At 38.0% G+C, this 25815-nt stretch overlaps 1 protein-coding gene across 10 annotated transcripts in view; it reads left to right on the top strand.

Annotated features, from left to right (window-relative positions):
* SS18 (SS18 subunit of BAF chromatin remodeling complex) overlaps positions 1-25815 on the top strand; it is a 430088-nt gene that overhangs the window by 27595 nt on the left and 376678 nt on the right. For 2 of the 10 annotated variants that reach the window (XM_075704670.1, XM_075704673.1), the window contains exons 6-11: positions 4197-4364; positions 5070-5174; positions 7379-7471; positions 8190-8312; positions 11038-11171; positions 11528-12693. In XM_075704670.1, the coding sequence (XP_075560785.1) occupies positions 4197-4364; positions 5070-5174; positions 7379-7471; positions 8190-8312; positions 11038-11171; positions 11528-11572 (668 nt within the window). In that variant the 3' untranslated portion in view covers positions 11573-12693. Of the gene's footprint in view, positions 1-4196; positions 4365-5069; positions 5175-7378; positions 7472-8189; positions 8313-11037; positions 11172-11527; positions 12694-13305; positions 14113-25815 lie in introns of those variants that run through there. The other 8 variants (XR_012830822.1, XM_075704671.1, XR_012830823.1 and 5 more) reach the window with 8 other exon arrangements.

Genomic DNA, 25815 nt, shown 5'->3' with positions numbered 1-25815 from the left:
GAACAGACCTTTCACAGTCAGCAAATGAATAAAAAACAGTAGAATTGAAATGCTTTAAGAGTAAGGACCAAGAAATCACAGCTTGGCCATCTCAGAAACTTTGTTTCTCGGATCCTTTTGGTAGGACTCTGTTCTCTTGCCAGAAGTGCTTGAAGCAAAGTTCCCAAACTCCCAGTCTGTATTTAATGAGCACTATACATTGCTTGGGGTGAGGGAGGGGAACTAGTTTACTTAACAGGTGAACTCTACATGAGAATATCACATTGACTTGATCACTTGCAGAAGACCTTTTGTTCAATCTGATGCTGAGATTTTTTTAATGACAGTTTCATTTATATAAACTTACAAAAATTCCATTAAAGTTTCAGAGCTCTTTCAATTACAAGCAAATATGAAGAGATCACAGAGACATGAGAGATGAGGCAGGTACAGAATTCCTGTTCTTTTGTTGTCCACATAAAGAAAGGAACATCAAGATAGGAATGTCCAGTGCTCTCTGGACATTCCTAAGCTAGCTCTTGCAAGAGTTATCACCATCACTTATGTTTAAAAAAAAGCATTTTTTTGTAAACATGAAGAAAAACAACAAAAGTTTTGCTGAGGGCTGCTGCATTGCTAGGTATATATTTTGTGATTTATGAAACAGTGGACACAATAACGAGATCTACCATGGTGAATCTGGCATGGAGTACTCTGCTGATACTCTAGATGTGGACATCAGATTGCTTTATCAATACGAATGCACATTGTGAAATGCCTAAAGAATAGACCTCTTCTTAGCACAAAACTAACATATTTTTGAAGAATGAAGAAACAGTAGCTTGTATTGTTGTTTTTTTGGTTATACCCAGCTGCTCTTTAATCGGAACAGCAGAGCCACCAGTTCATTCGTGAGTGTAGTTCCTCACTTCTCGGCTTCTTCAGAAGTTTCAACCATGTCAGCAGTTATCCTTGTCCTCTCATAGCGTTTACCACCAGTATCCGAGTTTCAGCAGAAGAGACAAAGCTAAGGAGACATTTTTTAAACTGCTAAGTTTTTCTGCAGCTCTTTCATCCTCAATGTACTTCTGGTCTCAAATTTAGGTTCTAGGACCCACTTCTAGTTTGCAGTTCTTTTTCTCTCTATTCATCTTACATGTCTGAAGACTAGGTTGTCAGTTCCCTGTAGCCATTTCTTGTCAGGAGACTGCCACTGGGTCACTGCATTTGTAAGAAGATCACGTACCACTTAAATACACATATCTTTTCTTCCTTATACCTGAGTCCCCCTTACGAGACACTGACTGGAGCAGGAACAGTTTGTTTCATTTAGTAGGTCTGGATGACTTTGAAATGAGTTGTTGAGGAAAATGTTGTGTATTCTTGATAATGTAGACTACTTTTAATTAAATTGAACAATGAGCAGTTCAGTTTTCACCTATTGTCTGGCTTGCTTTATACGTTCACTTACTCCATAAGACTGATTTGGGTATACGCTGTGCATTTTTCAAATGCCTACATTCCTCACAGGACCTACAGGATTACTTCTTAGCATCTTTTTCTTCAGACTTTTATGCCAAGAATCCTTCCAGTATATTGATATGTGAAGGCTGACATTTACAGGACTTTTGTACTACCAAAGTTAAAATAGTTTCTTGGAAAGACAATAGTCTGCTTGTCTACTTGCCTATTTGCAGTGATAGTCCTGCACAGTATTTTCTTGGGCTCAGTTTGGACTCTGTACAAATCGGATGTTTTGTCCTCTCTGGAATAAATAGTTCTATAAATTCACCAAAAAATAGGAGTTCAAGGAGAGTTTTTGAAAGCAGTGAGCATTCTCTTGCAGCGCACAGTTGTGAACTTCTGTGTGTGAGGTCTTACCTCCAAGTCTGGGAGACATCATGACTTCCAGTGAGGGTAGTATGTTGGGACCTGATTGGAGATTCAAGAGCTGTATTTGAAGTGGGCTGTAAAAATACGTGCTACAAATATCACAAAGTCTGAGATCATGAACTAATGGTCTTAAGTTTTTGACTTCAGTTTTGTGAAGGGGTTTTCTAGGTTAGTTTTATGTCATATTAAGTATGATATAATGAATAAACGTAGCTTTACTGTAGGCTTGATTTTTCAAGAGAAAAAACAAATTCAAAGTTCCCGCACCCCTCAAAACTACTGCATAAAATGACCATGGTTCTTCTTTTAGGTATCTTAATAAGAGAGATGTGAACCAAACTGGAAGGAAGCCAGGCACTCTGTTATTAACACAATACACAGTCTGATACAGGGTAGTGAATTCTCATTGTGGCTCTACAAAGCGTTAATGAAGTTCTAATTTAAAAAGCAAACAGAAAACCTCTGCATTGCACCATGGGGACCCAACACATTTTATCACATTGTATTGTGACTAATATTAATATTGTTAATTAACAAGCTTTCTTGAGATCTAGGAATATTATGACAACAAGGTTTTTTTTGTTTTTTTTTTTTTTTTCAAGGCTGCCTAATGTTTCTCAGTACCTCCAAACAGAGGAGCAGTGAAATGGAGTGATCTAAATTACACATGCATTCCGAAAAATTAAATATATCTTTGCTAAGTGAAAAATAATTACAGTATCTCAATTTAAACCATTTTTTACTTTAAAATCAGGACATGGACACTGCCATGCTGAAGGATAGAAGCATGACTGGATCATTTTAAGAGTGGCCAATATTTATCTTTACAGGAAAATGAAGCTTAGCAGAACTAAGGCCACTTTACTTCTCACTGAGAGATTCCACACAGGGGTTTAATGGGATTTAACTAACGCACTTTGAATTCATGCCATTAATTAATTTGGCTTAACTTTCTCTTGTAACCCCACATAGGCAGGATCTAAGTGACTGTGTATTCCTTTCCTTATATAAATCCATTTTAGTATTGACTGTATCTAGGTAATTTTTCAGTACTGAGGTGTCTATGTAGGACTTTCTGCTTGTGCTCCAGCACTTAGTTATTTAAAAATATTAAATGCAGTGGCAAAATCTATCATATAGAAAACTAGATGATGCTTTCCTTTTTCTCCTGGGATGGGGCTAAGGAGTGGCTGTGCTAGTTTGATGTTTTGATTTGCTCTGGTTTTTAGTGAGACTAGTTATTGTTGTCTTCGTAGTTTATAAAATAAATTTAAAAGGGGCAAAAAAAGCTTTGGGTTTCACCACTATAAAGTGCGCAATATGTGTTAAGTGGTTTGAATGAATGTATTATAAAAACACGTTGTTTAAGAAGCTTAGCTCTTTGTCACAACTCTTTCTGCTTCATATTTTTAGTACTGGAATAACTCTTTTCTGAAGTGGTACTACAGAGGAAGTGAGGAAGCTGTTCTTTGTTAAAAGTTACATTAACCTAACCTGCAACCCGTATAGTGAAACGGTGTAATCATCATTTTCATTGCTCTGTGGTATTAGTAAGGTGCTCTTTAACTGTCTGTTTTCGTTAAGTTTGCATTTCTCCAAGTTCAGCCTTAACCAGGTTTTCTCAGTTGGTAAAACATGGACAGTACTTGATCTCTCCTGGTCTCTTCCTGTGGCTCATAGAAACTTGGTGCAGCTTGGTATGAAAGATGATTTTTTTGTTACAGGCTGTTTGGGATTGTTCAGTGGTGGGCAGAGCAGGTATTCCTGTGGGCCTTTCTGCATACTGCCTGTTGTGTCATTGCCTCACTCATTGGTATATACAGATTGCCTTCACAGGCTAAATAAAATTGTTTATTTTTGTGATAACAGCCAAGTAGCTCATGGATGGACTATAACAACAACTACATGTGTATTAAAACTATGCCCCAAGGAGTTCACAATGTTAAATAATTTTTCTATGACTTACCGAGGTTTCAGCATCAGGTTTTCATCTATACTTTCTTTACAGATGCTTTTTAAAACAAACAAACAAAAAATGGTAAAAGTGTTTCATTTATCTTTGTGCATGAGTAAGCTAATACCTGTGTAGTTTGAAGAAAAATTATCTAGAAAGCAGCCTTATTTAGGCTGAGTTGCATTTTGTAACTTGGTTACTGAATTGATCGCCTGCATTTTGCATAGGTCTAGAAACAATGAATCCTTACGAGAGCACTAGAAATAAAGAGCCTTTTTTGGTCCATTTTTAAAGGGTGGGTTTTCTGTGGTCTTTTTGAAAGGCTTAATCACAAATCCCGTGTACAGACTTGTTACTTTTCCTTTTGCAGGTCCAATGATGCACCAGCAGCCTCCCTCCCAGCAATACAACATGCCACAAGCAGGTGGCCAGCATTACCAGGGGCAGCAGCCGCCTATGGGAATGATGGGCCAAGTTAACCAAGGAAATCACATGATGGGTCAGAGACAGATTCCTCCATACAGGCCGCCACAGCAAGGTAGGACTTCACTTCAGTGTGTTTATATTGTTTTAAAATAACCATCTTTAAAACTATTTTAAATCACTTCCTTGCTTAAACCAAATTTCGATCAAATCATTGAGTATCACAGACTTTGTTTGCAGACTCTTTTTGTTACCCTCTTAAGAGTGGTTCTTGCAGCAACAGATTACTGGTATCACCATAAAATGTGAAGACAAGTATTTCTTTTGTTTTGAGTTCTTTCTGATGAAAAGTATCTAAAAATATGCATCTCAGATATGCTGATGCAGAATTCTGTTTCAGTATTTAAATGATGGGGATAGAAAAGGAACAGAGTACCTGCTTGCTTCTGAATTTGTTCAGTTACAAAAAAAGTAACAATGTTCCACAATCTTGCTTCTTTTTTTTAAGTCCTTTTAGAAAAGGAAGAACTTTATTTTTAACACCTTAGTGTGTTACATGCATGTTCCTAAAATGAGCTCAAAACTGAAGTTTGATACGTGTGCTCAATCTAGTGCAGCCAAACAACTCTGTGTGTGTATATATAGATAGGTGGTTTTTTTTTTTTTTTTTAAAGTAAACCAGATTACATATTGTCTGAAATGCAACGATATGGGTGGGGAGTACATTTGAGAAATACTTCTCATACTAAAATCAGAAATTAGCAGGCTTTATAACAGAGAAAACAAGTTATTTACGTATTGACTGGTTGTGGTTTTTCAGGCCCACCACAGCAGTACTCAGGCCAGGAAGACTATTATGGGGACCAATACAGTCATGGTGGACAAGGTCCTCCAGAAGGCATGAACCAGCAATATTACCCTGATGGTAATCTCTCATAAATGTTAACTTTCCCATTTTCTATACCTGCCCAATATTAACGTAGTCATGTGCCCAAACCTAGGGAATGGGGCAAGAATAGTAATTGGATGTCATACCTCATGTTTACAAAACCTTCCAAATTCAGAATTGTTACTATAGTTTAAGTTACTATGACTAGTTAATTTTATAACTTACTCAAAGTATGTAATTTGTAATACTCCCATTTGAAACTTAACAACAGTTTTAGTATTTCAAAATGAAAATTCTGTAATTGGTTTATCTAAAAGTATGGAGGGTTCCTTAGCATATCTAGTATAATTGAGATTAATTAAAAGTCATAACTGTATTATAAATAAGAGAGGGGGCGATATCCTTTTATTGAGGATTTTATTGAAGTGGAAAAACTTGCTTGAAAAGATGTGTTTTTTCTGTAAATTTTCTATTTTTTAACTTAGTGTTTAGTTGTAATGTAAGTCGCACAAATGTGTTATTGCTGCTATAATGGTATGGGCCTTAAGCTTAATTTTTACAAGGGAATAAAATGGTCCCTGCCCTCAGGAGCTTGTAATTGTGAATCCTCTTTAGAAGTCCCCCCCAGTGCATTCAAGACAAGACCATAACTTTGAATTGCATAAATCTGTCATCCCACCTCTTGGAATTTAGAGTGCTGAAGGCTATTGGATTGTGTTATAAGTTAGAAAAGTTGCAATTAACCTGTTTTTAGGCTGAGCAGAGACTGGGAGAGCAAAGATGCTGACTCATGAGTACTGTAATAACCATGTGTGCAACTTAATGGTATCTTATGAAGTTCAAGGAATGTGGTAGATGTTAACGTTTTGAAAATATATACAAAGGAAAGCTGTGTAATTGCCAAAGTAACTACTTATTGCAAATAAAAGGATACAAGTTAGTTGTTTGAATTTTAATTTCTATTAAATTAAGATATATCAAGCTGTGTCTATATAAGATTACATGTGTTATTTTTGGAGATACATGTGCAGAGTTATTTTACAAATTGCATTAACTCATAATTATTAAGCTTTTGGTTTGGAACTTTTATGTTATACACATGAACTTCAGATGGTTACAGGCAATTTACTGTAGTAAGGGCAATTGGATGTTGCCATTGACAGCTCTGTGGCAGCACAGGTTACTTCTCTAAGACCTATTCCTTCTAAAGATTCATTGTTTATCATTACATCATTATTACTCTTATACAGACTGTAAAGAGAATATAAGACGTGTTAATGGTTGTGTATTTGTATTAGATTCAGTCAATGACATATGGTACAGTTGCAGAATTAATTATAAAGATCACTTAGTTTTAGAACTGTTGTCTCCTTTCCTTATTTTTATTCCAAAATTGTATTCCAAATGTATACAATCTGTGTAATTTTATTTCAAATTTAAACAAAATTTTGGCCTGTTTTCTTGACCAAGTTAGCAATAAGATATATTTTGGTCATCTGTAAGACATAATATATTTGTTCTAAAAACAACAACCAGTGGGGTGCTTACCGCATTACTTTCTTAATCAGAGATACCTGTAGTCTCTGAAAAGGAAGGTTCATTTGTAATGATCCTACTCAAAACTGGAATGTAGGAGCAAAAGTTTTCTTAAGACTTGTAGGAATTCTGTTTGTAGGGAAAACCTTGAGAATGTTACTTTTCTGTCACTTAAAAGCAAAACTGAATGTAGACTGTGGTTCGCAACTTCATTGAGCTTTATTTGTTATATTTCACACTGCTTTTAGCATATGCTTTTGAATTGGAGATCAGCAGAACAGGTGTTAGACAAAGTATGATAATTGCTTTCTTTGTTCATTCTAATTTAATTCAGGTTATTTACATGTGAAAGGCCTAAATGGCTAAATGCTTTCATTTTTTTTTTGAGTGAAAGATAAAGTACTTCCCCCACCCCCCCCCCCCCACCCCCCCACCAACAAGGATTATCAGAACGTTAAGACCATCCCTTGCTGTAATGTTGCTAAAACTACTGCATTAAGCCTTTTTTTTTTTTCCTGTCACATGTTAGTTCAATATGAAAGGAAACCATATTAATAGATCTTTGGCTAATTCAATTGAAAATTCCTTTTCATGTATATCCAGTTGAAATTTTTTTTTTCATTTTTCTGAGAAATGAAATATTTTTAGGGTTTTCACTCAGAGGCCATTAACGTTTCTTCCTGTCTCTTGTCGAATTGATGTAGGTCATAATGATTACGGTTATCAGCAACCGTCGTATCCTGAACAAGGCTACGATAGGCCTTATGAGGATTCCTCACAACATTACTACGAAGGAGGTATCTATATACCTTCACACACATACGCACATACATTCCCCTTCCTCCCCCACCCGCAACGGGAACAAAAATTCTTGCACAACACGACTTATACCCATGCAAAGCTCTTGTAGAATACTAGTTGCTGGCTGTCTTGAAAATTGCAGGGAACTTGAAGCGTTCAGAATAATTTCTTGCAAACACCTAAAATATATAACCACAATTTGCCATTTCTAACAACAGTAAAATGACTAAAACACTCTAGATTTTTTTTTTTTTTTGCCTCAATGGAAATTTTTATTTAAACATAAATTTGTTGGTTCAGTTGTATATCTTTTTGTGTGTGTATATATTTTGTATAATTATAGTGCTGTTAGGAAACAGCTTGCTGATCTTGTGTAGCTAGTCTGTGCTCTTGTAGCTGTCCTTAATTTCGTCTTTTTTAATTTTATTTAGTATAGTCATGATCTTATGACTGTGATGTTCCAGTAAATGTAATGCTCGTTTGGCAGAGATGCTGAAAATGCTGCAGTTCAACTTTGCAAAATTGGCTTTAACTGCAGTTTGTTTGGCCGAATTCCTTCTGTTTGGTTTGAGTTTTCTTCGTTTTGTTCAGTTTTTGAAATCAATATTGCATTTTCATTTTGTTCTTGTGTTGTTGGCTGTGCATCTTAGAAGGAAAAAAATTAATAAAGTAGGTATTTTTATAAGTTTTTGCCTTCTTGCAATCATCTTACAGGAAACTCGCAATATGGTCAGCAGCAAGATGCATATCAAGGACCACCTCAACAGCAGGGTTATCCACCACAACAGCAGCAATATCCAGGCCAACAAGGCTATCCAGGACAACAGCAGGGTTATGGTAAGAACCTGAAGATGCAGACAGCAATCACAGAAAAGACTAAGAAAGATTCTCATATGTTATTGCGTCCCTGTTTTACTGGGTTGAAAGGCCAGCCTTGTGCAAAAAGGCTGTATGCCTGAAATTTCACTGGGCCAAAACAAGACAGCATAGAAGACAGCATGTTTTGGGAAGTGGGTCTGTTGGCAATCTAGGACAGTGTGGTAGCGCAGAAAACCGAAGGTGACTGGACAACATTATAACAGGTGTCTGTAATTTAGAAAGACTTAGAATTTGCTATTTTCTGTCCTGTGTGTACGTGACCACAGTCAGGAGGGCACAAAGATAGCAAAGAGCCATTTATACCCTTTCATCCTTGGATTTGCCATTTAGAACAAAATCTTTTAAAAACTAATTTAAAATTTCATCCAATATACATGAATCATTCTTTTAAAATTCTTGTACTGATCAGTAAGGAAATGAATATAAGCATTGCCAATGCAGTTTTCAAAGGAGTTTGTCTTATAAATTTGCACTAGTAGTGCAAACCTTCTGATGTATGGCAGGAATGAGAAATCCTCTGCCACAAGTGAGACAAGGTAGTCCTTGGATTCAAGGAAAACCTCCCACACAGGAAACTTAAAATAGTAGAATGTAATTGTTGTGTATTACTTCTGAAAACTTGAGGTCAGAAGAGCATACTGAAAATACTGCGCTTTTAAGTGTTACTTGCTTGCATGTTGTAAAGCTGTACGTATTTATCTCGGAAGAAGGAAGAATCTCTGAAATCTAATTCCATATATTTTAACTTCTAGCTTTGTTGCAGATTTAAGTGCTAAAACTTCCAGCATTGTGGGTATGCGAGGTAGTGCATGGCTGACTTGTTTGCGATGTAGATAAATGCCAGATTTATGTTAAATCCAGTTATGTTGAGACAGAGTTAAGTTTTAAGAGGATCCACTGAGATTTAGCAAGTTTTCTTCTTTTGGAGGTTATGGATGAATGGATAGTTCTAAAATAATATTCATGTACTTATATTCTGCTAAACGTAATATAGGAACAGAATGAATATCAGAGCGAAGGTCCATCTAGCTCACTATTCTAAATTTTGTAAGTAAAGAAATAAAATCTGACTTACTCTGAAAATTTAGGTTAAGAAATACGAGAGGAAAGGGATGAAGAAATCTGTTGGAGTGACTTACCCACTGTAATTTGTAAACCCAAATAGCATACTTCTCGATTTCTGTTTTAGCAGAAATAGGTATTGAAGTTCCATTTGTATTTTATAAAATCTGACACCGAATGTTTAGATTTCAACTATAAAGAATTACCATAAATAAATAAAAACAAATTTCATTTGCTAGATGAACACAGCACTTTTTAGGATGTAGTATCCTTGCTCAATTTAATATTGAATTGCTTTCTAATTTGCAAAAAAAAAAATCAGCATCCCAGTCATTATTATCAGTCTTTAAGGTTTTGTTCCACTGTAGAAAGCTGAAACTGCATAGTTCAAGGGGATTTGAGGCCTGAGGAGAACGGTAATAGCCTATGGTTCCAGGTCATCTTTTTGACTGTCTTACAGATCCAGAATTTACTGAAAGAGTTACCAGCCGATGCCATCTTAATGCCCAGTGCCTGTATCTAAAACTAGCCCACTCTAGCACTGAATCACATTATTGCCAAAACATGTGTTTCTTTGGGGGGGGCGGGGGGGGACCAAACAAACAAACAAACAAAAATGTTGGTTTGTTTAAAACAAAGCACTTCAGAAGAGTTGCAAATCTTCCTGACTCTGCCAGTTTTTAAGAGGTGGTGTTGAAAAAGCTAACTTAGATCCTCTGCAAAAGATCTGTATGGAGCGTCACTGAAATACACAGTACACCACCTCTCCCAAGGTAGGAGAGGATGAAGTTAATTTTGTTTGGAACATGTGTGTGCTGTCTGACAGCAGTAACGTGCAGCTTCCAGTGGTAGACAGGCTGAGTCCCTGTGAATAGTAACAGAAAGAGTTTGTACTGACAAAAGAACTGCTTCTTTTTACAGCCAAAAAAGGCTGGAGCCAAAGTTTTTGGGTTTTTTTGTTTCCTATCCTTTTCCTGGAAAGTTAAGATGACCAGAGGAGTATGGAGTAGAGGGTGCTTTTTTCCATACCACAGTAGCATTTACGGGTTGTCACATCTCCCATTTTATGCATGTAACTTACTTGCCTGACATCCCATTTATGATTGCCTGCTGTGGTGTGTGCCTGCTGTGGAACTGACTTTCTGGCAGTGCAGCGCTGCTCGTCTCTTCAAAAGGTCCAAATGCTAAACGTGGCTGATCGTCTGCCTGTTCCTGGCGTTATAAAGTTCTGGAACTGGAGCAGCATATAGCAGGAGGAGAGTGTGCCTCCCTAAATCCTGGAAAGTGCTCCTATTTATGATTTGTCATTTCTTGCCTTGTTCTTCCCTGTCCTATGACCACGTGTGGAACTACATGCATTGGTACATGAATGAATAATAGTAATGAATATAGGTAAATGTTTCTGTGGTTGGAGCACAGGCCCTGTCAGTTCAGGTGCTTTCCAGGGTGAGAGGAGGACCACTGATCCATGATGTTTTTAGCTAGGAAAAGACCTAATTGTACAGTAGTGATACTTCTTAGCCCTGCTCAGTTGTCAAATTCAATGCTTTTACTGTTCTCTTCTTCCTAACACCTTAAGCGATCTTTTTTTCTTTTTTGTTTACATTTTAATGATCTCCAGGCCCTTCCCAGAGTGGTCCAGGACCTCAGTATCCCAATTATCCACAAGGACAAGGCCAGCAGTATGGGGGATACAGACCCACACAGCCTGGGCCACCACAGCCACCACAGCAGAGGCCTTATGGATATGACCAGGTATTCTTTCATTTGATGAGAAAGTTGTGGTTCTTACACACTCATTTGATAACCTTAGTTTCTTGTGGACATTCAGACTAAAGAATTTGAGGACATGGTCTCTCAGGTGTGTATATACAAGTCTCATGGATTTTGTTTCTGGGTGAGTTAGCCAGAATCATTTGTCTGGAGCACCCCAGACAATATTTTTGGACCTTAAAAATTAAGCTGATCTGTTTCATAGCCTCATGGTGAATGACTGATGTGAAAGGTGAGGTTCCTAAATCTCACGGTGGGTCATTCTCCATTACTACTTTGCAATAAAAATGGTTTAATTGATTTTCCACAGACGCAAATTTAGTAAATCTCCTCTCCAGTTGCAGAACCACCTCAGGTGTGCAGCTGAAGTCCCTCTACTGTAGAGCCCTGTGGGGAGACATGAAGCCTATTTTTGCCCAGATTTTCTCTGAGCAGTATAAAGGAACACTGAACATGGGAAAGAAGTGACCTGAAAAATCAACTGTTTTCCTATCACTACTAAGATACGTTTAAAACAAACAAACAAACAAGAACCACCAAAACTCTAAGCTAGAGTTGTAGTGGAGGACTCCTGTAAAAAAACCTGTCTTCTAATTAAAGGATGAAGCAGAGGGTTTTTTTTTCCTGTAGAAGGTACTAAACTGCAAAAATCTAATCTTTGCAATACAAATAATTCAGAAATGTCATTAAAACGTACAGTATTAATTTTCTTGGCATAAATAAAATGGAGAGTAACTAAATATACCTTATGATCAAGTTGAGGTTCTAGTGTTTAAATAAAATCCTGATAAGTCAGTAGAAGATCAGTTGAACTTTTAAGAAAAACTTTCCCTTGGAAGTGAGAATAGCCACCATTGCCTGCATTTTTAAAGGAGAACAGTTGGGTTCCTTTCTACAGAAATTAGAAAAGACAAGGAAGAACGAACAAACTCTTTCAGTGTGGTAGTTCAGAGATGCAATTACTTCTGATTTATTTAGACATTCTAAACAAAATGCCTATGCACTGAACTAATAGCTTCCTCCTGCAAATAGTAAGCTACAGGAAAATGCTTTGCTTGTGGCAAATGTAGGATCAAGGAAACTTAATTTCAGTTTGCTGAGTTTCTTCCAGCTTTCTTTGTAGTAGAAGTGGATAACCCTCTCTGTAGATAGGCTCTAGTTCTCCAGTTTGTGCAGTCTAAGTTCCACTGGGAAACTCAATTATAGAAGACCTCTCCACTCTTTCATACTAGCCATTGCCATAGGAATTGTGCTGTTTAAATTCTCATCTGACAGCTATTCTGAAACTCTTCTTCCTCACTGATTGTCATATTACAATGGAAAAAACTGACACTGCAACATAAAACTGGAATTTAAAATACTGCCTTATCATGATGGTAATTAACGTGGAATGGTGGTGGGACCACAGTTTGGAGAACGTTCACTTTATAGCACACTACTTGTTTCAGCAAGCCTTGAACCCTGTGGTGAAGGATAATGGTAAGCATACAGCATTGATGCTTTCACCTCTGCCCTCCTCTGCAGTACATGATGTTCTGTCAAAAGAAATAGAGAATATCAATGAGGGTAATAATTCTATATATCAGATCTGTGGAATAATTGATTCGCATAGGATATGTTGACTGGTTCTGTATGTTCACTGGGATGTGCCTTGATTTTTGAGATACATGTATCAGTCCATTCTGTGATGCTTGATATATGAATATTTTTAGGTATCTCTGAAAGCAGGTTAGTTTCGTAAATTACTTTGAATTTAGGTGACCTTGTCTTTTTGAAATAGTTTTCAAAGTTTAGGTGGGAAGTAATTCCTGTATTTTATTTTTGACGGTGTTCTGAAAATTCCACAGCAGTCTGTTGAATTTAAAGATATACTGTTCTGATCAAATTAGGTTCCTGGCTTTAAATCTGTATCATCAGTCTTACTTTTACATTGGAACACAAAGGATTTTTAGTGAGATGAAACTCAGTACCACTTAGTCATACTGGTTTACCACTTACTGCTATTTGTTGCCACCTTTTAACATCACAGTTTATTTGGATGGTCTTCTGATTTCAGCTTTTAATACAAGAAAATATGCCTTGTGGTCTAATTAAGTATTTTGAATTTCTTTCTTAGGGTCAGTATGGAAATTATCAACAGTGAAAAAGTATTCACATTCCGGTAGGCAATATCTATTAGCAGCCATATTGTCTCCTCAGCACTGTGGACATCTTCCCAAGATGAGAACCTACCATTCCATCTAGCTTTTGGAAAAATCTTGTGGCTGTTTTATGGTATACAGTCTTTATGGGTTAATTGTTAAAGACTGTGATTCTCAGAAACTGATTTCACATCTCTACTCTAGATGGCAATATTGGACAGAAAATATGTGACATAACAATGTGCAGTGAGTTGAGAACTATATATCAAATAGACTGTTACAGACTGAAAGGTGTGAACAGCTTCGTATGTTTATGAAGGTTATGGGAATTTAATATTTTTTCCACAGATTTTTTTTGTAGGGGCAAAGGGGAAATGCACACTTTTTACAGCAGCAATATTTTGTATATTATGTTTTTCATGTGGTGAATATGCAAGACAGTACACTACTCGCTGGACAGGATAAGAAATCTACTGTTAAAAATGGGTTGGGGCATGATAAGTGCTTGATTGTATAAGTCTTGAAATGGTGTACAATAAAGATAACAGTGAAAAAAAGATGGAGAGCATCGTACATCACTGATAGGTTCATGTACAAAGAATAAAAATCCCAGTTATCTAAGTGGGAACATAATTAAGGACAGTATAATATAGTCTTGTGCAGAGATTAATTTTTTAAGCTTTCCAATTTTTCTGAGTGAAGCATTTTTGTAAAAATTGTTTCTAACATAGTTTGACAATTTTCTGCAACATTTTTTGGGTAACAAGATAAACGTTTGGGTTTTATTTCTCAAGTGTTTTGTCACAGCTTTGCATAAGCAAGCTGTAATCCCTTTTAATAATTGCAATAACAAAGAAAATGACAAGTGTTAATTTTACTTGGCTTGAATATGCAAAGAACTTGAAAAAAAAATATGGAGGACAGGACTGTATTGTATAAGTGTATTTTAACCTTTAGTTGAATAAATTGTATGTATCAAAATAGCCTAGAAGACTTTGTAAAACCTATCTAAACTTTCCTAACTGGGAGTTAATATCTTTAGAAAGGGGGCATTTTTTGTGTGTGTCCATTTTTCTTATTGGTTAACATGAGACCAAGGGATGTTTTATAACATCTAATATAAAACCTGTTGGTGAGGTAAATGCCAAATTTTGTTTTGAACTGCATTAATGCTTGTAGTGTTGCATGTGAGATAGAGGCAGCACCTTGATCAATAGCATAGTACACAAAAAATTGGTTTTGAGACTGTCCTGCAACTGTATATCAGATAAATAAATGGATATTCTGTTAGGCAGGAATATATGCATTCAAGAATTCCTGGCAACTTTTATAAAGGACAAAACTTAAAATCAGCCCAGGAGTAAAATAATCTTTTTTTTCAGTTGGTGATGGGGGGAAGAAAGGAAAACCAACTGGTGTTCATATGTGTGACATTATACATGGAAGGCAAGATTTTCAATTTGTTCATAATTTTTAAAGGGAAAACAATTTTCTTAAAGTCGATACAAAATACACACCAAGGTTTGAACAGATACGGCATGAGGAACATTATTATGAATGAAATGCTTGTAGGTTCTGTGCCAATTTTCCACCACTGTGTACTTCGTTGCTATTTAAAACTGTACTCCATCAATTCTAACGGAAGAATAAATTATTTGTGGTTTTAATTTTCTCATTTGTTTCTTTAAATTAGATCCCTATCACTGTGATGTCTCATCTGGAGACTCTGCTGTGAGTTTTTATTTTATAGAAGTTTGGCCAGAATAACCAAACTGTACTTGCATTCTAGGACTTTATCAAAATTCTCTTGCCATAGCCAAGTTAATTAGAATTAACTGTTCGGTAATCAGCATGTTGTGTAGGTTGTTTGTTACGAAATTCTTCCTCTGAAAATGAAGGTCCATGAGGCTATAATCAAGATGACTGAATTAGATAAATGAGTTGAGGAGGCAAAAATGTGTTGAACCCAACCTGGTGTAGATATGTTATCTCATTTGAAATAAGCTCAACTGACATTAAGAAATAATTTGTCTTGCCAGCCCATCTTCTGTTGTCTTATTCTCCTTTTTAATGGAAACTAAAATTGCAATTTTAATAAGCAGAATTTCCTCCAGGGTTTCCCTCCTAGAGACTACTGCATTTGCAAGGTTTAATTGTTTTATAACGGTCCTGTTTCGTAAAACTTTTTAATTGGTGGTGACAAAAATTACCTTATTCCTTTGATACTATGCCAGAAGAACAACTTGAGAGGAGATAGCTCCATGTGAAAGTATTTCTACTAAAATTATATATTAAAAAAAGAACCAGTTTTCCCTAAACAGAAAAGAAGTAGGAATGCATGACAGGACCAGGATGAAATAGCAAGATATGAGGTTCTTTTTAGGAAGTATTCTTTATTAAATAAAATCCAACCAATAGGAAGCTAGTAAAAAAAGGTGTTACATTTGGCATTTTACATGTAGAAAGTAGAAAATAAGAACTAAGAGGGGGACTGACACAGCAAATCAAATACAGAATATGATACAGATCTTCAAAGAGTAAAGAGTCATCATAGAATTAAGTTACTTTTAGTTATCATAGTGCTGTGATTTTTTGCTGTCATATGTTGCTCTTTTCAGACAGTTTTATTTCTTTCTACTCTGTCAGTGACTCACAGAAGGGGGAAGCTGGCTCACTGTTTCAAATGAAATTGACTTCACAATGTTGTAACGTAAGTAAGCAAACATGCCACTTTCTAGAGCAGGATAAATGTATCTTTACTGCAAATAGTCCTGCTTTGGTTTTTGTATCTGAAATTACTTTTAAGTCTTTACAGTTATTGGTGGTGGGTTGGTTTTTTTGAGAAAATACTCCTGATTAAAGAGGGGCAAGGACTTCAGTGCAAAAATGTCATTGTACTTCTGCAGCTCTTACCACAGAGGATGCTGAAACACTTTAATGTGATTTAAAAAAAAAAAAAAAAAAAAAAAAATTTAGATTCCAAAAAAGGAGACAATACTTAAATGTACAAACTGAAGAGAAATTGTTACATCAGCAAGTCCAGGTGGAATTCAGCCAGAAGCCCTGAAGAAGTTTAAAAAGAAAGTAGCTGATTTTCCTACATGGGCAACAGTTGCTGTATCGTAAAACAGAAGCATAAGAATGAAATCCGGTGAAATGAACTCAAACCTTCTGAAGTGAACAGATAACTGGATAAAGTAGTAAGTTAAATTTAAAAAAGAAAAATTTCAATAGTCTATTAAATGATATGTTTGTTAAAAAAAACCCAAAATGTGCCCCTTAATCTGCTAGAATTATTGTAAAAGATGATAGCACAATCTGATGGAATTGATGTTTATTTGTATGTTCACAAAGCCTGAAGTTCTCTGAGAACCTGGTAGCATAAAAATAAAGCATGCCGTAAGGTGGACTGTGAAGCACTGGAAATTAGATAAGAGGGGAAGAGAACAGGAATAAATGCTAAATATAAAAAATGATAGAGATTGATAACAAATTGTGCCAGAGCTCTATTGGGGCCACTGATTAACACCAAATAAATGGGAGAAAAGAATACATGTTCCAGTAGCAAAATGAGGTGGAAATGGTGCGACTTAGATTATGCAGGACTTAAAGCTTTGTGGAAATGCAGTGGACCATAGGCAGAACTTAAGAAGCGGCCGATGTTTACAAATACAGCAAAGTAGGTACTGGGTGGGATAATACCAGTTTACTCATACGCAGTTAATCAACTGTCAGGAGAAATTCTGTGGCTAGTGCAGTAAAACTTCTGTCAGTGGGTATCGGAAGTCACAGTGCCACGAAAAAGAGGTAGTATGGAATGCTTAACAAAATCCCGTAACACTGATCAGGGCTTTATCACCACTCTGAATTGCAGTGTTCATCCTTGTCTCTCCCATGTCAAAAGAAGATAGGTCAGGTAAAAGATAAGTGGGTAGTGAGTGGTGAAGAGCAAATGAAGTATGTTTGGGATTCTTTATTTCAGAAGTTGGTATGCATAAACCAGGGTACATAACTGTAATTTTTGCAAGGATTTGGACAATGTGATGAAAACTAAAGGCAACGCCTTTAAAATTGATAACAGGAAATGCTTTTTATGACATGCGCCAACTGCAAACTCAATCCTCAAGATATTGAAGCCAGGGACTTAGTAGGATTAAAAAAATGAATTGTATATATATATGAGAACATGCACAGTTACATTAGATCAGATGAAACAGTTTCTTTCAAAAGAATGTAAACCCTCATGCTTCACAGCTTTATGCAACAAGCAGCATGCTAGAGTTTAGAAGTCTGATGGTGCCTTGACAGTAGATATTTGGAGTATATTTAGATTTCTTTTTATCATAACTTTAGAATCTCACTCTGCAAAACCTGGAAGTAGGCATTATCAGCAGCAGCCTATTGGTTTAGGTTGCAGAATTAAATTGAAATGTAGATCTGAACTGGCAATATTCTGTTCAGAAAATCATTCTACTCTGGTGAAATATATCACCAAAATAATAGGAATAGTAAAATACTTATGTTTCAAGCTTGCAAGATGCTGCATGCTTTCACTCAATTCTCATAAGCTTCCTGTGATACAGGTTTTCAAGAAAAATTCTTGACTGATCTGGCAGAACGTATGGTTTCCTATTCCTGATGATTTTACAGGAGGAGTTTTTTCAGTTTTCTGTAGGTAATATTTTCTAATTTTCCCTTACTATTCTTCACTTGGTCTTAAGAAATGAAAGTAGTTCGTTAAGTCAGTGGCTTCACATATTTACACCTCGTGTTTGTGGTGGGGGAAGAGCTGTGGGGCTGGAACAGAAGCTGCTGGAATAGCCAGAACTATTAGTCTGTGAACTCTTCAGAGCACTGCGTTATATTCACTTGCCTTGACACTTTAAATAAATGGTGTAGGTGAATTGCCATATAAATGCTTTTGCATTTTGGTTCATAATTTTCATTTAATCTAAAAGTTAATTTTACACAGCATAAATTCTAATCACCTACTGCAGTTGGTGTTGCCAGAAGTGTGCTGGCATCTTGACACAGGTCCATTACAGATACTTTTGTAGAAAAACGCCATTTGCTAGGGCAGGCTTGGTAGGAATACAGATTTTGTTTCTATGAAATTAAGTTACATCAGTTGTACCTCCTGACTGTTTTTTAGGAAACTTCAAATCAAGTGAAGAATTTTTAGTCTGCAGTATTAAGTTGCCTTCTTTACATTTTTCCAGTCACAGTTTTTCTCAGCCCAGAGCTTTTAGACTTCCTTTCCACAGGGCTACAATATAAGCAAGTGCCACTGTTCTTAGAGTTTCTATCTAAACACTGATTATGGCCTTACTTGTTAAGATAGTTTCTTGCCAAGTTGATATGGTGTCAGTCTCAAAGGTTAATGATCTGTATATCTCTCTCTTTTTTTTTTTTTTTTTTTTTCTTTCCCCCCAGCAATGATACAGATCATTTCAGAGATAGCTCTTCTTATTTGAGCATCTAGATAACTGCATCTATCTGTTTGCTTCCAAGGCTGTTTCCAGCTTGGATAAAATATTTGCCTTCCATCATGAAATACCTTATTTAGAAACTTACTGTTGGGGAAAAAGGGTTCTGCCTATAAACACCAGGGTTTTTAATTTCTTAAGCCCAGAGACCCTGCCCATGTGAGTATGGCAAAGTATTTGCTAGCTTGACACTGGTTTTGGATTTATCACCTGCTTCAGTATCTGCCTAGGCTGAGGAAGAGGTAAGAACATAGCAAAACTGAGGCAGGTGTAAAGCTTTCTGTTGTATTCCCCAAAGTTTTTGGCTGATGGCAAGTGGTTGATTTTAGGACCGTAAATAGATGCTTGCTGGGCACTAGGATATCTGTAACCGCTACAAGTACCTTGTGTGCGTGCTAACATGTCTAATGGACCCTGGTGTTCATTGCTGCTTGTTATGACTGTTGCTATGCTCTTGCTATAAAGACGGCACTGATACTTTATTACCTCAGAAGATTAGTTCTATAAGGCCTGTATTGTTTGCCCTTCAATTTCACATTGCTTTGTGTTTTCCTGCTCCCTGGCAGCAAACAAGGAAGGCAGAAAACCAGGAATCTTATGTGAGACCCATTCTGCTGAGGAAGGAACAAGGAACATGGAGATAAATTGACAGCTTCAGTAGTTCTTTTGCCTGTTTAGAAATTTGGAGTTTAAAATGTGGTAGTCCTGAGGTCTGTGGGCCAAGCACGATAGAAGTGACCTGCTAAGTTTTCTTGATACTCTGCCCTATTATGATTATTTAAGTGATCACAGACAGCTGGTCACCATTTGAATGAACACTTGGCAGTATGTCTGCACAACCAATTTGTATCAGCTTTTTGAAGTGAACTAGTGGGCCAAAGCACCTTTTGTTGATCTGCCTATGTGTCCACTGAGAGTTGTTGCAGGAGGATGCTGCAGGGTGTCATGCTGGCTAGTGTGTATTTGTGCCTTTGCAACACGTTGGTCCAATGACTCAGTACCTTCTTACAGGCTACCCCATGTTATGCCATCAGTAGTGCAAAGAGTTTCTATATTTAGATGAATATTGAGAAGCTCTCTCCTTTGTTGCTGTTTCTTTCTCTATCATGTGACTGTGTTGGTCATCTGTTCTGTTTTTATAAGCCATGACAGCTCACCTTTTGACCATGCCCATCTTCTAGGCGGGTGGCAGGCAAGACTCCCCTTGAAGCCTGACAAAGATGCAAAGGTAGAATTGCTGCTGGAGACACTGGGAGATGTCTGTGATAAAGGACAGATAGCAATTATTTGTGGAACTGCCCACAGATGATAAGATCATCTTTAGTTCCTCCTTTTGGTATGTGTTTGAGACCACCTTCTCTGTTGCTATGAGGAGACTCTGAGCCCAAGAGACAGCTATGAATTAGTGGATTTACATCATACTTATCATTTGGAAGCAGGACTTTTGGGTGAAGATCCCAGTAGGGAATTGCTCCCTGAGTTTCTAAAAGAGCACACCACCTTCCAAGCACCAGTACATGTGAGGGAGAGGGTGCCCAAGAGGCTTGCTTCTGTTGCCCAGTGGCCAATGACTTTGGAGTGGGAAAGTCTGCTACAAGGAAGATGGACAACAAAATCTGCTTTCTCCTGGCAAAATCCATGAAGTCATGTGGAACCTCACCCAGAGCCGAGTCCTCCATTTCTAGCACTGTGGACACCCGTGACGACATCAATAAGAAGTTTACTACTCCTTTTATATGAGGCTTCATAGATTTCCACAGATGTACTGACTGACATCACTGGCCCAGGCTGGGACACCCCTCTACCCCACCATCTTCTGCACATGTAGATCTTGAGAGCAGGAGAGACTGGTACTCCCTTTTTTCCAGGTAAATGAATATCCAAGGAGAGTAGATCCCTAAGGGCAGTGGTGCCAACAGCCTATGGCATAGCGTCATGAGAGACTTTGCAGACAAGCATGTGTGGTGTAAAGGGTCCATTTATCCACCATACTGTACACTGATGAATCTGAGAGCTATGTAGCCTTTGAAAGCAAAAAATTCACGTCTGGGTAAAGGGAGGGTGTAGAAATCTAGGAAGAGGAAGAGATGGTGTCGTGGTTTAGCCCCAGCCAGCAACTAAGCACCACGCAGCCGCTCGCTCACTCCCCCTACCCCGATGGGATTGGGGAGAGAATCGGAGGAGTAAGAGTGAGAAATACTCCTGGGTTGAGATAAGAACAGTTTAATAATTGAAATAAAGTAAAATAGTAATGATAATAACAATATAATAATGATAATAATAATATACAAAGCAAGTGATGCACAATGCAATTGCTCACCACCCGCCAACCGATACCCAGACAGTTCCTGAGCAGCGATCGCTGCTCCCTGGCCAACCCCCCCCCAGTTTATATAGTGAGCATGACATCATATGGTATGGAATAGCCCTTTGGTCAGTTTGGATCAACTATTCTGGCTGTGCCCCCTCCCAGTTTCTTGTGTGCCAGGCAGAGCATGGGAAGCTGAAAAGTCCTTGACTAGCATAAGCACTACTTAGCAACAACTAAAACCACCAGCATGTTACCAACATTCTTCTACTAAATCCAAAACACAGCACTGTGCCTGCTACTGGGAAGAAAATTAACTCTATCCCAGCCGAAATCAGGACAGGTGGTGAGACTTGGAAACATCCACAAACAGTTCCATAATGTAACCAAGGAGACTTGCAAGGAAAAGGGAGGGTCTGTAGCACCAGTGCCAACACAGGGCAGAGAGGGGAGAACTTGGTCCTTTACAATGGCTGATGGCATTCTTGGAAGACAGAAAGTCAAATTGTAAAGTAATACATGTTGGAAGGAACCTAAGGAGATCTCCAGTCCAACCTCCTGCTCGAAGCTGGGTCAATTATGAAATTAGATCAGGTTGCTTAGGTCTTCATTCAGGTCTTGAAAACCTCCAAGGATGGCGAATGCACAACACCTCTGGGCACTATGTTCCCCTGCCTGACTTTGCTCCATGTAAAAAAGTTTCTTCTTTTAGCAAGTCTGAATCTCTTTTGCTTCAGCTCATGCCTGTTGTCTCTTGTCCTCCAACCATGCACAGCCATGAAGTAGGTACCTGGCTTGGTCCTCTTGCTAACCTCCCTTTAGATCCTTGGAGGCTGCTGTTAGGTCCCCTCCAAAACCATCTCATCTCAGCTGAACAAGCCTTGTTCCCACAACATCATCTCAAATAGCAAGTGCTCCATCCTGGTGGCCCTCCACTGAATTTGTTCCACTTCATCAATTTCTTTGCTGGGGGTGGGACAAGGCTGGACACAGTAGTGCAGGTCCACACAGCTCCCAATGCACAGTCAGTCCCTAACAGTCAAAGATGTCAGCGCCCAGAAATAGAAAGTTTCAGGAACCAAAGATTATATAGGAGGAGGGTGTTAATTTATAAGATCAGAGTAGGAACAAGAATGAGGTAGAAGAATCAATATGCTTAATTTATGTATATAAATGCAGTAAGTACAGGAATATACAAAATGATTCTTAAGTGTATGATCAAAATTCTGACTGCATTGATATAACAGAAACATGGTTCTACTTATTTATTTACAGGGCTTGAACACTTAACATACACAGAACTTTTCTCAGGAAGGACAACAAATTGAAGAGAAAAGATACTTTGTCAGTGAATAAGGCAGTATGTCTTCTCTGAGGTATGGAAGATTGACCAGTTGAGAATCCATGGCAATAATAAATGGAAAGAGAGCAAATGCTGTCATTGTGGTGTAAGTTTATTATAGGCTTTAAATTAGATCTGCCTGAATTGTAACTGTGCAAACACCCCTTGGGAAGGGAATGCAGCAGAATACAAGCAGTTTCCTAGGAGAGTTTTGATACAGAAGGCATAGAGAAAGCAGCCAAATGGAAAAGGTCTTCTGTGTTCATTCTCACTAGTGAAGAGGAATCGCCTCTCAATGCAGGGCTTAAAGGCAGCTTGGGTTAAGAGATCATGAGGTGGCAAGAGTTCACTTTTAGAAAAGGAAGGGAAGAGAGGAGCAAATAATGTTTTGAACAGAACCAATGTTGCCCACTTTTGCATAGTAGTATCAAGAATAAGTTTACGGTTGGATTCTCTGATGCCTAACAACTTGAGCTCTAACAACAGCCTTTGCTGAACTGAGGTATTTATCAAATCTCTTTTCTTTCCTAGTTGGGTTGTTTCGCAACCCTTGTAGGAATGTAATGTCTTGAAACATCTCTCTGAGTTGAGTGAAATTTTTCAAATTTGGTTGAAATTTGTGAAGGAGTTCAATTTTCCTCAGGAAGTCTAACAAACAGCAAACTTCCACAAAGAAGATGTCTGTAAACTCAGAGAATGAAGACTAAGCATGTCATGGAGAAAAAAGTCTAAAGAAAAAGGAGTTCAGGAGAGCCAGCAAGTCCCTAAAGAAGTTATACTATGGGTAGAAGTACAGATTATCCCAACATGGAAGATCAAGAGCTCATCAGTGCCTTCAAACAAAAGAGGAAGTGCACAGAAAGCTCTCATTGTTAGGATTAAACTTAATAGTAGAACACATTGAAATAAAATCAAAGCAAGCCACAAAATGAAATACAGAGATACTGATAGAAAAGGAAGAGGCAGTCCCTTACTTCACAGAGAACAAAAGCTGTAGACAGTGTCGCTGAGGAGTATTCAAGCTTAGGACATTACTCCCAGACTTAGGTAGGAATAATCAGTTACACAAATACCTGATGAGGAACAGTTCATTAGGTACATCTAACTTTACTGTAGTTACAGCAAATGGTTAGATTGCTACCCCTATTTTAGGATCAAGGAACTAGTAAAATAACAGCAATAATGATACAGTCTAGATTTGTTATCTTAGTGCCTGTATCAGACCAATTTATGGCAGGAGAAAAGGCAGTGGGCACACTAGAGGTAGGCTTTTGGTGGGGATAATTATCCCCAAATGAGTACTGGCAAGAGGTGAGTATGGAGAGATGATGGTGGGTGGATCTCAGAGGGGAATAACATGTATTGATCGTATTTATCAAACACAGTGAGCTGACCACAAGATCCATAATAGTGTATTGGCTCATTATAGTACAAAACATATATTAGCTGTAACATAGATTACACCTTTACTTTTAATCCCCACCACCGCTAAGGGAGCCATGAACTTCCAGCAAAGGATCTGACACGGAGGGAGTAAATAAATGGTCTTGCAGGGAACTTGCCAGCTGCCACATCCTATGGAAATGGATGCTGGGAAACCAGTAGGTGAAACTCTTATTTTGAACATCAGTTGCTGCTGCTATTCAGTTGTACTATTACATCTTTCTAACTTAAGAAAAGATCCTTTAATTTTAAACTTTGCCTACACAAATTCGTGATATTGTGATTCAGAGGGTCCTGTACTCCTGAGTGATTTTCAGCCTTATTAAGCATCAGTGCAAGTTTCCCAGTTGATGCTGAGAAACTGGCTTTCAGGAAGGTGAGAATCCAAGTCTCTACTAAATAGGCTGTTCTTGAACCCATAGAAGATGGTGGTGCTTTTTCTCTTTTTGATACTGAGAACCTAATGATGCTCCGGATATCCTTCCACCATCTTCAGCTGAGCTGGGAATGTCCTGGCTAGAGCTGCGGACAGTGCCTGTGCTAGGGAAGGAGGCTGTGTCACCATCACAAAAGGAGTTCCCATTCCCTAGACACCCTTGCTTGAGCAGGGAGGAAGAGGAGGTGTTCTTCCTCTTTCTCTGGAGGAAGAAGCAGGTCACCTGAGCAGCTGGGTGCCAGGCGCAGAGGGGACTGCACTTCCTAGGGTGGGGAGCACTGGGCTGGCACCACAGAGTCCCTGCAAGACACAGAGCTCAGCAGAAACTGTTTTTCAGAGTTACTTAGTTGACCCACACCTACTGTTTTAGACCGTGCTAGCTGGTGCGTACACAAAAGCAAGTACTGAGGTGTGCTGAAAAAGTATTTTTGCGCCATCTGTGGCTATTTCCTAGCTAGTAAGCACAGAGTCTAGGGAGCAATGGGGGTGGGGGGGATATACTGGGGGCCGACAACCCATTTGCATGTGTTGGCACTTCCTGGAATGTCTGAGACCACAGGAGCAAACCAACCGTTTCTATGTTATCTACAGTCCCTTCACATTTTTAAGAAAAACACTTCAGGCTCTCTTCAAAGGTTTATGAACAGAATCCTGAAGGCTGCAGCTCTCTTCAGCAGCCATAGCTCTATTAAGCCATCACGACCTAGTACTTTAATTTCAACATCCCACTCTCTAGCAAGTTGTTGAAGCTCCATAGCAAAGTTGAGTACTTCAAATCCTGCCAGTTAGAGCTCAGTCCTCATTCCCACATAAACACAACCATTTTGCAAACATGATCTTATATTAATTACCCCCCTGACACCAAAAGTCAGGATTTCCTGATGCAGCCCGCTAATGTAAAATGCATTAGTGAAAATGCTGGCTCCAAGGGGTTAGGTTCTCTAAATAAACATAGCAAAGTTCTTCTTTATTCGCAACTCCCAGGCTATTCTGAAAGACTGATTTCTCCAACAAGAAAAAAAGACTAAAATCATCCTTGGGTTTTTAATAGGTTATAAATGCCTTTTTTCTATTCAGTTGCAGGAACTGAATGTCAAGTTGTAGATCAATGAAGTCTGACTCTTTCTTGCCTTAGAATGAAGTTTGTCCGGGCTCCTTTCTGCTGTTGTGTGCTTTGTATTGTCTCTCTGACAGCAGATGGCTGAGGATCAACAGGGCAGGATTGTGCTTCTGACTCTTGGGCGAAGGTGGCAACACTAAAATTTGTGAGTAAAAAAGGAAAAGTTTGTAAGAGCTAGGGAAGATTATTATGTAAAAAAAAAAAAAAAATCTTAATTTCTAAGGCACTGACTTAGAATTATTTTTCTTCCACTAAAAATGGGAAGGAGGACTCAAACAAAGCCAGCTTGCAATGAATGAGAAATGTTCAGCTCTGTTAACAAAATGTGGCTGTGAGGCCAGTGATTTCCA

Source organism: Pelecanus crispus, chromosome 2 (assembly GCF_030463565.1).
Source record: "Pelecanus crispus isolate bPelCri1 chromosome 2, bPelCri1.pri, whole genome shotgun sequence".
Classification (NCBI taxonomy): domain Eukaryota; kingdom Metazoa; phylum Chordata; class Aves; order Pelecaniformes; family Pelecanidae; genus Pelecanus; species Pelecanus crispus.
Note: the sequence above shows the minus strand (reverse complement) of the source record. Positions and strands in the feature narration are given on the sequence as shown.